The 15,761-nt window shown below is 51.0% G+C and overlaps 1 protein-coding gene across 3 annotated transcripts; it reads left to right on the top strand.

Moving 5' to 3' along the window:
- Positions 1 to 767: 767 nt before the first annotated feature.
- POGK (pogo transposable element derived with KRAB domain) lies at positions 768 to 15,657 on the top strand. Of its 3 annotated transcripts, XM_077901501.1 has the most exons (7): positions 794 to 924; positions 2,063 to 2,129; positions 2,391 to 2,524; positions 8,093 to 8,219; positions 9,174 to 9,272; positions 10,581 to 12,072; positions 13,788 to 15,657. In XM_077901501.1, exons 3-6 carry the CDS (start codon positions 2,393 to 2,395, stop codon positions 12,050 to 12,052), a joined length of 1,830 nt encoding a protein of 609 aa, XP_077757627.1. In that variant the 5' UTR covers positions 794 to 924; positions 2,063 to 2,129; positions 2,391 to 2,392; the 3' UTR covers positions 12,053 to 12,072; positions 13,788 to 15,657. The 3 variants fall into 3 exon arrangements, with proteins under 3 accessions (XP_077757626.1, XP_077757627.1, XP_077757628.1); XM_077901500.1 differs by lacking the exon at positions 2,063 to 2,129 and having other exon boundaries at positions 768 to 924; XM_077901502.1 differs by lacking the exons at positions 794 to 924; positions 2,063 to 2,129 and adding an exon at positions 1,084 to 1,106.
- Positions 15,658 to 15,761: the final 104 nt, after the last annotated feature.

Raw genomic sequence — 15,761 nt, forward strand, 5'->3', positions numbered from 1 at the left:
CGGGGCTTGTGTGCTCATGGTCCACAGAGCTGTCCTTTGAACGTTTCGGAGAAGATCCTTCTATATAGAGCTACTTCCACGAGATCACTTGTGATGAGAGAGGAGACAAACCATGAGAAAGAAGCTCTTGACTATAGGAAACAAACTGCGGATTGTTGGAGGGGAGGTGGGGGAGGGGGGTAGGGCTTGCTTTATTTAACAGGTAACAACTGCACATGCCAGGAAGTTCCTTGCCCACGTAGACAGCGATGGAAGTTCTGCACGTGGGCTTGCCAGCATGCAAGCATGCTTCCCCAAAGACCCTGGACCCCTCCTTTGTCCCCGCCGGTCCCCTGCCGGTCTACTCTTCGCAATGCATTCCTTGAAGCGTGGGGAGAGCGCCTCGAGGGCTCAGCTAAGCAAATGCAAACCCCCGCAGAATGCAAATAAGCGTCGGGACGGCGCACCCCGGGTCACGCGCGGTTAAAGCAGAGCCGGGCCCTTCCCGCCTGCTGCCCGCGGAGGGCGCCCTGAGCGCTCGAAGCCGACGGTCCCCGGGGCGGGGGTGGGGGCGGGGGCCGGGGCCGGGGAGAGCCGGGGGGCGCGGGGGCGCGGGGGCGCGGCGGCCAGGCCGGCCGGGGGACCCGAGGACGGTCCCGGGCTCGGCAGGGAGGACCGTGCGGCGGCGACTGCCGGAAACCGCGCGGGGAGGAGTGTCCGGAGCCGGCGCCGCCGAGCCCGCTGACATCAGCCGCGCTCCTCCCCTCGCCTCCCAACACCCTCAGCTCGCGGCCGGACCCTCCTCCTCCCACCACGTGTCCTCCCCGCTCCCTCCCGAGGGGCCGCGCGCACGGGAAGCCGGAGAGGCGGCCGGGATGGCGCTGTGACAGCCGGCTCGGAGCCCTCGGCGTCCCCCCGCGGCCCCGGCCGGCGCCCGGCCGCTCGGTGAGTGCGCGGGCGGCGGGCGGCGGGCGGCGGGCGCGGGGCGGCGCGGCCCTTCCCGCGGCTCCGGGGCGTTCCGGCGCCGGCGGGGGCGGGGGCGCGGGGCTGGAGCCGCGGCGGGCGCCGCCGCCTTTGTTGCGGGCCCGCCCGGGTGGCAGGCGGCGCCGGCTCCCGCCGCCCGGCAGGTGCGCGGGGCCGGGGAGGGGGCCGGGCGGCGAGAAGGGCCGAGCCGGGGGGGGGCCGGGGGCGGCGGGAGCGCTGCGGGCGCGGGGCCGCGGAGAAAGGGAAATGGGACAAGATGGCTGGAGAAACCCGAGAAACCCGAGCGCGCCCGGGGGCGCGGCGGCCGCAGGCGGGGCCGGGGGCGCGGGGGCGCGGGGGCGCGGGGCGGCGGGCGGCAGAGGGCACCGCGCCGGGGGCACTGTCGCTGCGGGGCGCTGTCGCCTCCCCCGCCCCCGCCCCCGCCCCCGCCTCGCGCGCCGGAGCGGGCGGGGCAGGCCGCGGCCAAGTTGGGGCCCGGGCCCCGGGGCCCCGAAGCCCGGCCCGCTCTTCCCCAGACCCGCCGCCTTCGCCCGTCCGTTCTGGAAATCTCGAAGAAAGGCCACTTTGCGCTCTGCGGGGGTCTTCGCCGCGGCGGCCCCGAGACGCGCCCGCCCGCCCCCAGGAGTTGCCCGCGCCCCTAGAGGGCAGGAGCTCGGCCCTTTGTACGCGCCCGCGGCTCGGCCCGGCCGGGAGGGCGTCCGCGGCCCCGAGGCGCTGCCCGGCGCGGGTGGGCCCCGGCCGTGGCTGCCTCTGCCTCTCCGCGGGCGCTCGGGGCGCGCCTCACTAGGTGCCCCTGAGGCTCGGGCTCGGAAGATCCCTGAAGGCAGGCAGAGCGGCTCTGTGTCCTGGACCAGCTCATGGACAGAATCTTTGACTTTGGAAAATCCGGGTGATGGGTGTTCCGGGCCGGGCCTACCAACCCCCCAGTGCCGAACCGGGCCGTGGAGACAACCCCGTTGAGCAAGTGGCCGCCCTGTCTGTATTCCAGCACCTTCATCGATAGGAAGCCAACACCCCTTTCCCGCCACTTATTTCGCGTTTGGGTGGCACTGGCTGTGAGAAAGTTCTGGCTTGCAGTGCTCTTTAAAACCTCTTCCAGGAATGTTTACCCACCAGGCCTGTTCCGCTGCTGGGTCTCTACAGAACCAGTCTGGTCTCTTCCACAGGTAGCTTTTTAAATATTTGAAGACAGTCAGGTATGCTGTCTGCCTGCAGCCCCTCTTCTCATAATTAAATACGTCACCTTCCAGCTTCCTAGTGCTTTTCCTGAATCTATTCCTCCCCAGACCTGACCTGACTCTGTTTCCTTCCCTTACTCCAGCCTGAAGAGTGCTCAAGGCTAAGAGGTTTGTGCACGCTGCCCCCATCCTAGCCTTTGAAGAGTGTACACTCGTACCTGATTTTTCTCAACTGATTCTTGCTTGCAGAGATGGAGTCCACAGCCTACACTCTCAACTTGACCCTAAAAGAAGAAGAAGAGGAAGAAGAGATTCAGAGCCGGGAGCTGGAGGATGGCCCCACAGATATGCAGAAAGTCCGGATCTGCTCAGAGGGTGGATGGGTAAGTAAGAAGGTGTGAGGTCCACACAGCTCTGAGGAGAGAAGCAGGCCTGAGCCAGGCTTGTGTTAAGTCTCCTCCTCAGGCAGACATAGGAAGTAAAAATAGCCCAGCCCAGCCCGGTATGTTTGCATTCCTGAGAAAACAGTCCTGTGGCTTTAAAAGGCACTGTGAAGAATGGAGGAGCTGGTTATGGGAACAGTCTCCAGCCATGTAGCTTATCATCCTTCGGGGTGGAAATCCGAGAGGCAGAGAGAGCTTATCTCTCTGTCCTACCCCTGAATCCCCTACATCCTGCTCAGTGCCAGGCATGCTGCAGACACCAACTAAATGTTTGCTGACCTATGTTCAAGAAAAAAATATTCTGACGTTTGTGAAGATGGTAAGAAAAATTCTGTTCAGGACTGTTGAGACAGGTGTCAGGACTGTTGCAGTAGAGGAGGGAGCTGGGGAGCTGGGGTCAACACTGAATACAGTGAGGCGAGCGGGGATTTCTAACCAGAAAATCCTCCAGAGTGGAGGGGTCAGGGGACAGAAAATTACTAAGAGGAAACTTCAAGAATGGGGGGATTCTTGCTAAACTGACTTAACAAGATTCTTGCTAAAGGCAGGCTAGGTTGATCACATGTCAGGGGGTGGGGGACTCTTTCTAAAGTGACTTAGCAGGATTCTTACTAAGATTGGGCTGGGCTAGCTGAGGACAGGAGGGGCGCCCACATGGTAGCCTGGTGGAGAAGAGGGTTCAGACTAAAGTTGGGGAAGGAGAGAGTCTGCTGCTGCTTGAAGGGAACCATTTTAAATAAGACTTGGGGCGTTGAGCTGACATGAGAGCTGCAGGAGGTGAGGACAATTGGTTCTGTGCGAACATCTCTTGTGTTAGCACACTCAGGAGAGCTGCACATCCAGCAGGCCTGAATTGAAGGGTTGGGGTGATGGGCAGCAGAGAATCTGGAACATACTCAAACAGAAAAGTTGATAGAAGCAGAGTACATTCATGAACATGTAGACGCAGCATTGTCCGTCCCGATCTCTTCCTGTCTGCTGTGGCCCACCAGGTTGCACCTGTGGGCACGGAGCACTCTGGAAGCCTCACCCAAAGAAGTGAGCAGGGCTGCAGTGGGCTTGTGCCAGGGGCGCTTCAGGAAACACCGGGGCGGGTGGCTGGTGGTGGTCGGGGTGTAATAGAGAATTATTGTTATAATTGCGTATGATTATTCATAGTACATACTGGACACCCTGACATTTGGGCATGAATGGTGAAAATCTTAAACATGCAACAAATTGACATTTCTTTTCTCTGCTTAGTTCTATGTGTGAACATTATCAGTATCCGTTATATTCTTTGTTTCCAATAGGAGATGTGTATTCATAGAATCCTGGTACTCCCAAATGTCCCGCCCAGCTCCCCTCCCACACGAGGGAATTGGGGAGCAGATGAGTTATCTACTTTGCCCCAAGGATACGCATGCACACTGACATTTGTTCTTAAAAATGCCTGTTGAGCTGGACTCTTAAGAGTAGTGCATTTTGTTGTATGTTATACCTCAATTTAAAAAAAGAAAAAATAATAATACACTACCAGCCCCTGGGCTTGCAGCCTGGCTCTGTAGGCTGCATTGCCCTTGTCTTTTTGTGTTCTCTCCCTATCCCATCCTTCTCCCTGGCCTGATCCCTTGCAGCTGGGGAGACCTTGGAAGACAGGAGTCCCTCCCATGTAGCATGGAGCAAGACTTCCCGGCAGTAGAGACCTCGGACTTTAAGGCTAAATTGGCTATCCCAGAACATCTTGATAGCATGGAAAACCTTAGAAAATGAGTACAGGGATGGTGGACATTGAAGTATGGCAGGACAGCGAGAAGAGATCAAGGTGAAGACCATGCTTGGCTGAGAAAGGAGGCGGGGGCCTGGCTTTTGGGGCCTCCAGGCCATCTGTAGTTACTGAGCACAGTGGTGATGTTCTTAGGACAAGATCTCTAGTCTCCTGCAGTTGCCACTCTTGTGAGGAAGGTAGGGACGTGAATGTAATTCATAGTATGGTATTCAGAGTGTAGTGGGGGAAGTTGGCTCAGGTGTGGGGTGTCATTCAGACTGGAGAACTCAAGAGACTCTTGGCAGAAGGGAAGCATGGACCTACCTAGTCTTGAGCAGTAGGCAGGTTGACTCCCAGGCCCATCCCCTCCTGGGGACATTTGGCAATATCTGGCTCTCATGATTTGGATAGGGGTTGGGGAGTGGAAGATCCTACTAGGCCTCTCCCCAGAACACTGCTAATCCATCTATAGTACCCAGGACAGCCCCCACCACAAAGAATTATCTGGCTCAAAATGTCATTCATGCCAAGGTTGAAAAACCCTTCTTTAGGACATTACGCTAGGGGAAGAAAAGAAATGAATCTGTTCCTTAAATAGATATTTTGGTTGTAGAGAATTGTGTTAGGGTGATCAATAAAAGCCCTTCCAACATAAGAACCTTGCTACGTATTAGGATAATATTCCATAGGAGAGTTGGAGTAGAAATAGAGTTTCAAGTAGAGAAAAGGAAAAACACGCCTTGAACTGAATCTTACGAGTGGCACTGGCCAGGGGGAGGGACAGGGCCTGCACTCCAGACTCGCAGAAAGCATATGCAAAAGCATCGGAGAGGAAAGCTGTGTGCAGTTAGGAGCAGCCCCTGTAGCTAAGTGGCCTGCTGAAAAAGCATGGGCTTTGGAAGTCAGACTCTCTAACTCTGACTGCAGGCAAGTTACTTAGCAGCTGTTTCCTCACTCATAATAAATAGTGGGTAGTGATTCTCATATCTTAATATTATTTAAAGGATTCAATAAGATAATTTAAAGGGTTCAACAAGGTAATCTATTTAAGCGTGTAAGAAGGAGCGCCCTGCCCGGTGTCTGACATCCAGCAGGCACCATCTTGGTGCACTGGTAACAACCCCTTGCCCTGAGATCCCTGCCACCCTCATTGGGTAGTTAGGCCACTTCATCAGTGAGGCTGTGCAGTGTTACCCTTGGAGATGAGCATTAGAACGCCAGCTTGCCAGCAGAGCAAGGCAGTACACGGCTAGAGGCAGGAGTGCCTATCTGATGTGTCCTGGATCTTCTGAGGAAAGGGAAGGGGACGGGGGCCAAGAAAGGGTATCTGGGGATTGAACACAGGCTGCCTGACTTCTGAGTGTGGCCCAGGGCTGGCCCTGTTTACCTTCTGCTGTGCTTAGCCAGATGAAAAGCCTCTGTGGAGAGAGGGGAGGCATGCACCACAGGGCCTGGCTGAAGGCTTGCTCAATTCTCACAGAGGGTTGCTGTGAGGGGAATTTCTAAGCCACTGTACTGTGTGTCTCCAGAGCATAATGTGGGCTTGTTTGAAGATCCTCTGTGGATCAGTCATAAGTGTATGAGGAGACGAATCTGGCCCCAGCCAGCCTCAAGCCACCTTCTCACAACATCAGGGCTCCTGGTGTTTTTACCAGGCCAAGGATGTGTTACCTTTCTGAGTATCGATAGCCCCTCTGAAATGACAGGCATGGCTAGTCCTGTGTCCCATTTTATCAGCAAAGGGAAAGGGACTATAAATAGGTCTGGCCTAGATCTGGAATTTCCTAGGGAGAGAAAAGGCCAGAGGGAGGGTTGTTCAAAAGTCTGGGAAGTGGGCAGGGGTGGGGTAGAGAATCCCTGACTGCCTGGCTTTCCAGATTGATGAAGCCTGCGGAAGGCCTAGAGATCTGTCCACTTTTACCTCCTAGTGTCTCACACATACTCCAAAGGGGAGGCTTACTTCTGTGACAGATAAAATTTAATGATCATTTGAAGCCGTTCTAAGTGGAATAAGGGAAGGGAAATTCGGATATTGTTTGCTTAAATCAAAAGGACATTTTTAAGTGATTACTGTCTACGAGAAGTGTGTTAGGCTGAGGGAAATGGAATAACCATAGGTTTTGCACTCAGTGAGCTTGTACTGCAGAAGAAGAAGCTGACAAGGAAACCAAAAGAATACTGCGTTGTGATAAGTGCCACCGTAGTGTTGAGCCCAGGTATCATGGGAACGTGTAGGTGGGCACACAGCCTAGGTCAGGGTGGGCTTCCCAGGGAACAGGACATCTAGGCTAAGTCTTGGAAGATGGGTGGGACGGGGGGGATGTGTGGGTGTTAGCCGGATCAAGAATGAGGAGGAGCTCTGAGGCAGTGGGAGAGCAATGTGCAGGGACGTGAAAGGTCAAAGAGTAAGCATGGAGTATAGCTGTGCACGGAGGTGGGGGAGAGGGGGCGGCTGGCCATCAGGGAGGACAGTTTACTTTGTAGGGGCTGGAGCCTTGAACCCAGAGAGTGCCAGGTCCAAATCTCCACCCTGCCATTTATTGGCCGTGTGACTTTGACCAGCAGCAAGGCCTCTCCGAGCCCATTTCCTTCTTGATTAAATGGGGTTGTTGGAAAAAACAGATAAAGCAGTTACAGGGGCCTTTCCCTAAGAAGTGCTCCCTGCATATAGGGTGCTGAGAGTGGGAAGGGAGGATGTGGACTTTGGGAATAAGGGGAAATGCCAGTATGTCATGCCAGTCACATGACTGATGGCTGGACACCTGAAGAAGCTACAGACAGTGCAGACATGAATTTTCTAAGCTGATGAAAACTGGGTTCATCATCACCCAGGCTCTGGATTCAGCCTTGGAGAATAGCTTTGAATGCAGTAATGCAAAGAAACCAGCCCAAAACCCTGGCCCAGTGATCTCCGATCACTGAATATGATGAACTTTGGAGGCTTTTTAGTGACTGAAAGAAACATCATGGTTAAAAAAAAAAGATATGTAGTTGGATGAGCAAGAGGAGGTTGGTGTGGGTGGCCTAGCTGCCGGTGCCCCCTCCCACTGTGTCCCCTCCCACAGTGCTGGGGGAGGGGGAACAGTGGGGAGAGCCTTGGAGCTGCCTTCTCTGCCCTTAGGGCTTTCTGCAGAAGGTCTAGGCATGAAAGCAAACTAGTTTGCTCTGGTGTCTCATTACATAAATTTAAGCTCTAATTAGCTCTCCTCTCAGATCGTAGGTTGGAAAAGGCCAAATGAGGCCCCCTCACTGGTTCCTCCCCGGGCTTTGGGTTCTGAGTCAAACGCTAAGGCTGGTGCCCCTGGAAAAGGAAACAGTACCCAGGACCCCCCCGCCCCCCCGTCCCCCCTCCCCCGCCCCCACTGGGCTAGGGATCTGCAGATGAGAAAAGGCAGGGGACGTGTTGTCTTGGTGGGGGAACTGCCCCAGGGTGTCTGCTTGGGTGTGGGTGCTCCTGGCTCCAGAGTGGGGGGCTAAGCCAAGACCAGCTGTCCCCGCAGTGGATGTCCCCGCCTGGTGACCTGGTGATCTGTGCTGGGGAGTTTTTCTCCTCGGGGTGCTGCTCTGCCTGTCTGTGGGCCAAGGCAGTGATGGGTACTCAGCAGGGCAGGCGGGGCCTGTGCTGTGTCCTAGGGTGCCTCTAGGAGCTGTGGTGAATGTGATGGAGCATGTCGAGGCCCCTCCCTTCTAGGATGAAAGGGTGTGAGTCTGTGTCTGCGTGTGCCTGTTAGTCGTTGAGAAAGGCCTGTTCGCTATTTCAGGTGCCCGCCCTATTCGATGAGGTGGCCATATATTTTTCCGACGAGGAGTGGGAAGTTTTGACGGAGCAACAAAAGGCCCTCTACCGGGAAGTCATGAGGATGAATTATGAAACTGTCCTGTCCCTGGGTAAAGCTTTGTTTTCCTTTGTCTCCTGGAAGCCCTGAGCCCAGAGAATTGTTTCCATGTCTCTTCTCTGGTGTCCAACATCCCTTTCTCCTGAACTTGGATTCTGTCCCCTTGATGCCTGTGCCCGTTTAATTTCCTGTTTTTGCTTTAGGCAGGATATAAATATTGTGTCCTCCTACTCAGCAACTTGTGCCAGCTCTCTGAACCATCCTCATTCAACCCAGGTGTTCACATAGAGTCGTAACCTGGGGCATCTGGGTGGCTCAGTCGGTTAAGGGTCCGCCTCTTGATTTCATCTCAGGTCATGAGATCAGGGTCGTGAGATCAGAGCCCTGCATCGGGCTCTGTGTGGTGTCTGCTTAAAACTTTCTCTCCCTCTCCCTCTGCCCCCTACCCACCACATGCTCGTGCACGCATTCTCTTTCTCTCTCAAATAAATAAATAAATCTTAAAAAAAAAAAAAAAAGACATAACCTAAGAAATGTCACCACAAGTCTGGACCTGTGTTCCATATATTCCTTAGGAAGCCTCATTCTTGCCCTGTCCAGCCTCAGTTGCGTGGGAACATACCACCAGAGAATCCTGGTTCCCCTCCCAGCATTGATAATCTACATAGTTAGAGTGTAACCAGTTGGAAGCATTTCCTGAGTTGCTCATACATGTACCAGAATGTCACTGGATCCACCAAGTCCCTGCTAAATGCAGCTCTTTTTTTGTTGTTGCTAGTACCAGCCCTCCTTAGCAAAGATCCATAAATTCCCTTGGACAGACTAACTTCCTATTATATTTTTTCTTTAAGTACCCCTGAGCCCTTTCCCCCATCTTTTGTGTATCTCCACATTGAGAATAGCATGTGCATGGGAGGGTATTTCTTAAGTATTATAAAGTACTACTTTTGGCAGTGTTTCAAGACAGTAACACACAGCTGTTACCTGTTTTATTTCCTATAAACAGAATTCCCATTCCCTAAGCCAGACATGATCACTCGATTGGAAGGGGACGAGGAGTCTCAGAATTCTGATGAATGGCAGCTCCATGGAGGAACCTTTGCAGGTACTACAATTAAACCACTCCAGCATCCATCCAATAGGGGAGCATTGTGAGGCTGGATCTTCCATATACGTTGTGTGGTGTATTTAACAGTAAGGCAGGGTTATGAGGCAGAATGATTATGGGCTTTGGAGTTTCAAAATCTTTCCAGTGCTGTGTGACTTTAGGCCATTTCATTCACCTCTCTTCCTCCATTAATACCTATATATCATCATAATGGAAGGAGCCTCCATTCCTTCCTCTGTCAGCTGTGGGTGATATGTCTCAATGTGCAGTGTTGTATGTGCATGCAGCATACTGAAGCTTGTATGGCATCTGGTCCAGCGCACATCCTAGGGGAAGGAGGCCACCTCAGTAGTACACCAAGTACCTCTGAAAGCCAAGGAAAATCACATGACGAAGCATGTGGCCAGCAAGAGCAAGTGTAGTACATATGTGAGCAAATATATCTGAGAAGCACATGGTCCTTTATCAGGCATCATAGTTAGGACAACAGTTGGATAAATACAGCTTTCAAGCAGCCACTGGTTTTATTCACCTTCTCTATAGCTAAGAGTTTAAAATGCCACATTTCATTGATTCTAAGACGTGCTTTTCCCCCCCACCCCATCTTGTTAACATCTCTGAAATTAAGAATGCCTCTTAGAATTAATGGCATTTTTTCCTTTTTTAATGGTATATCTTACAACTGATGGCATCTTAGTTTTGGTGAGATAGGATAATTTTCCAAGTCCTATTCAGTTTCTGTGACCACCTTCTAAATACATGTATACAATGAAACCCAGTTCTGACATTAGTAGAAGGAACTAGTTTTCTGCCTTAAAAGCTTAGCTGTGCTAAGTATGGTTTTGCCATAGATTTTTTTGGTTTAAGGAATATGATGCAGGCCATGATGCATCTAAATTCTGGACTCTTATATGGTAGTATGGGTTTTATTTGACTTCTCCCCCCACATAAAAATATTTTGACCCAAACATGGCCCACAGAGCAACCATGTGATCCAGGTTTTACCTGTGTTCAGTTCCCCACTCTGGCACTTTCTAGCTCACCTACCTGGATTTATCACTTCAGCTTCATCTGCAAAGCAGGAGTAATGATGATATATAGGTATTATTGGAATTGGATGTAGCAGTCCGTAAGAATTGGCATGTGAGTAAGGACTTAGGAAATGCTATCTGTTATTAAAGTTACTGCTTTGGGTAAACTTCAGATTAAGATATTCTTAGTATTTCAATCCAAAAAATCAGGGAACTGGCCAGAAACTATTATAAGTACTGTCATTATCTTTGCCCCTCCCCGTTTGTCTCCCAGAAAATGAAGAGTCTGATGTCAAGCCCCCAGACTGGGCCGGCCAGATGCATGCCACCCCACAGTTTGCTCAGCCCCAGCACCTAGACGGGTTTGGCCTCCGCCTGCCTCGAGACCTCACGGATCTGCCCGAGTGGAGTGAGGGGTACCCCTTCTACATGGCCATGGGCTTCCCAGGGTATGACCTCTCGGCGGACGAGATTGCCGGGAAGCTCCAGTTCAGCAGGGGCATGCGGCGCAGTTACGACGCGGGATTCAAGTTAATGGTGGTGGAGTATGCCGAGAGCACCAACAACTGCCAGGCGGCCAAGCAGTTTGGAGTGCTGGAAAAGAATGTTCGAGACTGGCGCAAAGTGAAGCCGCAGCTCCAGAACGCCCATGCCATGCGGCGGGCCTTCCGCGGTCCCAAAAACGGTCGCTTCGCCCTGGTGGACCAGCGTGTGGCCGAGTATGTCAGGTACATGCAGGCCAAAGGGGACCCAATCACCAGGGAGGCGATGCAGCTGAAAGCTCTCGAGATCGCCCAAGAGATGAACATTCCGGAGAAGGGGTTCAAGGCTAGCTTGGGCTGGTGTCGAAGAATGATGCGAAGGTATGACTTGTCCCTGAGGCATAAAGTGCCTGTGCCCCAGCAGCTGCCCGAAGACCTGACCGAGAAGCTTGTCACATACCAGCGGAGTGTCCTGGCGCTGCGCAGGGCGCACGACTACCAGGTGGCTCAGATGGGCAATGCCGACGAGACGCCCATTTGTCTAGAGGTGCCGTCGCGGGTGACTGTGGACAACCAGGGCGAAAAGCCTGTCTTGGTCAAGACGCCTGGCAGGGAGAAACTAAAAATCACAGCGATGCTCGGTGTCTTGGCAGATGGGAGGAAGCTGCCTCCGTACATCATTTTGAGGGGCACGTACATCCCCCCCGGGAAGTTCCCTAGTGGGATGGAAATCCGCTGCCACCGGTACGGGTGGATGACAGAGGACTTGATGCAGGACTGGTTGGAGGTAGTGTGGCGGCGGAGGACGGGTGCAGCACCCAAACAGCGTGGGATGCTGATCCTGAACGGCTTCCGTGGCCACGCCACTGATTCTGTGAAGAGCTCCATGGAGAGCATGAACACCGACATGGTTATCATCCCTGGGGGCCTGACCTCGCAGCTGCAGGTGTTGGATGTAGTGGTCTACAAGCCGCTAAATGACAGCGTCCGGGCCCAGTACTCCAACTGGCTTCTGGCAGGGAACCTGGCACTGAGCCCCACTGGCAACGCCAAGAAGCCGCCCCTGGGGCTCTTCCTCGAGTGGGTCATGGTGGCGTGGAATAGCATCTCCAGTGAATCCATCGTCCAGGGGTTCAAGAAGTGCCACATCTCCAGCAATTTGGAAGATGAAGATGACGTCCTGTGGGAGATTGAGAGTGAGCTTCCAGGAGGAGGGGAGGCGCCCAAAGAATGCGATACGGAGAGTGCGCCGGAGGGCAACTGACAGCCGAGGGGAGAGCTAAGGTAACCAGGCAGCCATCGGCACATACCTGGCGCCCGCACTGACGGCCCGGTTTGTGGTCCACAGATACCCTTCCTCTTGCCGTTACTTTCTTGTGCTTCCAAGAACTCTCAAGCCTATGGTATAGTATCCTACGTAACAGGCCAGCAGCCTCTCCTTTATGTCAGTCTTGTGTTGCGTGGCTTACTCTGTGGGTGTTTTGCTCTGAGGCCCGGACCTGGGAGCACTTGTATAGTACATAACATGAGCCAAGAGAGAGTTACCGGAACATTTCATCTGAGAGCCATCGTGCTCAAAGAAATGATTTGGGCCTGAAAGAGCATAGTTAGCAAGAGGTTTTGCCAGAAAGCCGACTGGCCTGTAGGACCATGATGTAGGGAGAACACTCTGGTGTAGGGGAGAGCACTGTGTGCTGTGGGCCTCACCTCCATGCTTGAGTGGTCTGCAGAAGCCCACGGGGGTGTGAAAACGGTAGCTTAGACTTGCTTTTCCCATGAAGTTCAAAAGTGTTTTTAAAACATCTCTTAGTCTCATCATGACCTTCACATGGATGGAATGAGCAATTGCAATAATTTCTTATAGCCCACTGATGTCTGAAGGGAGATATTTCTAAATTGAATCTTTGCACCAAAAAAAGAAAAGAAAACAGGGCACATATCTGGGACTACAGTGAATAAAGTCCAAGGCCTGGAATTTTCAGAGTTGAATATAGAAGGGGAGCAGCTTTAAGAGGAATCGGGGAGTGCAGATGAACACACCACTGGTGGAGGCAAGTCTACACCACACACACACACGCACACACCTTGAGATGAGAGAGCGGCCAACCAGGTACACTGAGGGAACATGGGGAAAGAACATACAATTCATTTTACCCTCTTGCTCTTGTCTCCCTGATGGTCAATTTATTTCCCTATTTAATATGAAGGGTCATTCCATTTTCTACAGGACCCAAAACTACCTTGACATTTCTTTTGTGGCGTAACTCCACGTTCCATCCTACTTGCTGTTTTCTTCAAGGGAAGTGCTAACTCAAATCTTTCATCCCACTCCTTGCTGTATAAGTGCAAGAGTGACTTCTGTCTCTGTCCCTGCCCTCAGATCGAATCGTACGCATACTACTGAACCCCACTGTGATTCTGAGACCCCTAGATGCTGTCTCCACTGGGAGTTCTGTCAGTCCTCCAGCAGAGTGTTCTTACTGTTCCATTCATATCACCGAAACTGCTTTCTCCCCCCTCTCGTCCCTTCCCTCTCTCTTCATGAATTCCACCTCCTTTTCTGCTAACCAACCTCCGCTGGATATCAAACTTTGAGTTATAGTGAATTTTTAATTTTCTCATTTTACTTTTTTCTGCACCCCCTTCCTTGTTAGATAACATTTTTTTCTTTTCTAAGCTCTTTACTACCAAAAGAGGAGAGGGAAGAGACAGGGCTAGGCTGCAGCTGTGAAGGTAGGCATGTACCAAATGTGACCTTTTTTGCCCATCATGACCACCACTTCTCTCTACAGCTGCACTTTTGTGAGCTGAAGAAGTGATAGAAGTAGGGATTCTCAGGAAGCAGGAGTTTTAGGAGGGGATAGACGGCCATAAAACTGCCTCTACTCATGTCTTTGGAAGTCTGACTAATGGAATAATTGTGTTTGTTAAAATGTATATGATTTCTAAAATCCAAAATCCAAGGGTTAATTCATACTTAGGTTCTCTCTGTTTTCCAGCAAATGGAACTATTTGAAACAGGTGAGGAGGAAAATCCTCAAGAAGATTCCTCAAAGTGTGGATGCACAGGGAACAGCAAAAGGCCACAGGGCTCGGAACAAGCCCGTCTGGACAGCAGCCTGTGTACCCCATCCTGTGATACAGCCTAACCCCGCCCCACATCCACAAGGTGTCAGAAAAGGTGTCTGGGACCCTCGATTTCAGCAGAGACATGATTAGGGAGAAACTGCTTCTGCCCCATTTTTTGTTTAGAGATTAATCCATGTGTCCACTAAAAAACCCTGTAAATATGAATGAACAAAGGTATTTCCTGGAGAAGAGACCATTTGTTCAACACCAACAAGAGACTCATACGGGCCCAACTCCACTGGTGTCCTTTCTGTGGAGCAAACCTCAAGTAAATGTTTTCTTTTGCCTTTAAAAATGCTTCCAAGAGTAGAACCTGTCCCCACACAGGTTAAAACTACAGAAAAGGCTTTATGGAAATGAGTCTTTTATGTATACCTGCTACTTATACATTTCCTCTTTTGGAAAAATGAAAATACTAATGATAGCAAAATTCAGACATACTGGCCTGGTGCCAGCAGATGGCTTTTCTACAGACAAATTAGGTTAGTGTGGAAGATACAGGTTAAAATAAACTGTGCTGTTTTATTTATCTTCCTAATCTGGTCGGCAGCTAGAATTTTTTAGGGTCTTCTTTAATGGCTCTGTTTGTCATTATACTTAATGATAGGGCAGCATTTAGTACACAAGCTCTTCTGTTTCTCAGGCTGCCTGCAGAAGAAGTCACCATAAATTATCTGCTGTCTACATGGTACAAGGCTCATTGACTCATCTGATACTTGTTTTGTTCATTTCTTTAATATTTTTATCACAAGGGTATGAGAGGACATGGGCCTTTAGCCACAAGCTGTTTCAGTACTTTAAATCTCTACCCTGCAGGAATAGATGGGAGGTCTTTGAATTTTTACATTATAGAAATTTGCATTCCCACATAAGTTGTCATGAGAACATTCCTTCTAAGCTTATCTGTGCTACAAAAAATATGCCAGGACCTTATAGACAAAGCCACTGCTAGAAATGTCATTCCAATGTCAGATCTGAGTAACAGTAACCACTTTTCCTTGTAGACTCAGCTCATTTATAGATCATACTGTTCTTGGCATCTTGAAACACCTATTTCTTCTCAGGTACTCATTTTCCTATTAGTGATTCACCTTTCTCATTTTTTTAAAACCAGTTTTCCTCCAAGGGAGTTGTGGCGATGGGGGAGATCATTTCACTTAGTTTCTGGTATCTGAATAACTTTCAGTGTTTGAATTGTCTCCCCATTTGCTTTCACCAATACTGAATTGTGTTACCACAAATGGCATCCAAATCCCACTACTTTGCATTCCAGAAGTTTCCATCCCCTCCACTTCCACTTAATTTCTCCTCCACTGTCCTGGTTCCTGGCCCTTCCTCTTACGTCCTGTTTTACTTGCTTTGGGAGCTTAAATGATTTTATAAGACCTAATTTTGGGTTCCTGTACTGGAGCCATAGTTTTCTTACGGAAAAGAGTAGAAAATGGGCTCAAGTCCTATTTCATTCCACCAACACCTTCTTGAGTCTCATCATCAGCTGATAGATGATGCCTTACAGGTTGCATAGCACTGGAACTTTCCTAGAGTAATGGCTCTACTGTCAGGGTTTTTCTGGGCTCATTCTTCCAGACTTAATTATGATCTATGCTTAACAGAGTCCCAGTACAACTATTTTGCAGAATGGCTATTACCCTAGAATTACTATAGCACATATTGAGACATAGTTGTACTCCCCAGTAGATAGAAATTGACCCCAACAATAAACTTTGATAATAAAGACAATGGGCTATGGTGGTTTTATTTATTTACCTGCTAGCATTGTGAAAGGTCACACTTCAAACAATCATTTACGCTTTATTCTCCATTCAGTTTGGGGTATGTTTGTG

The sequence above is a fragment of the Canis aureus genome, chromosome 6 (genome assembly GCF_053574225.1).
Source record: "Canis aureus isolate CA01 chromosome 6, VMU_Caureus_v.1.0, whole genome shotgun sequence".
Lineage (NCBI taxonomy): Eukaryota > Metazoa > Chordata > Mammalia > Carnivora > Canidae > Canis > Canis aureus.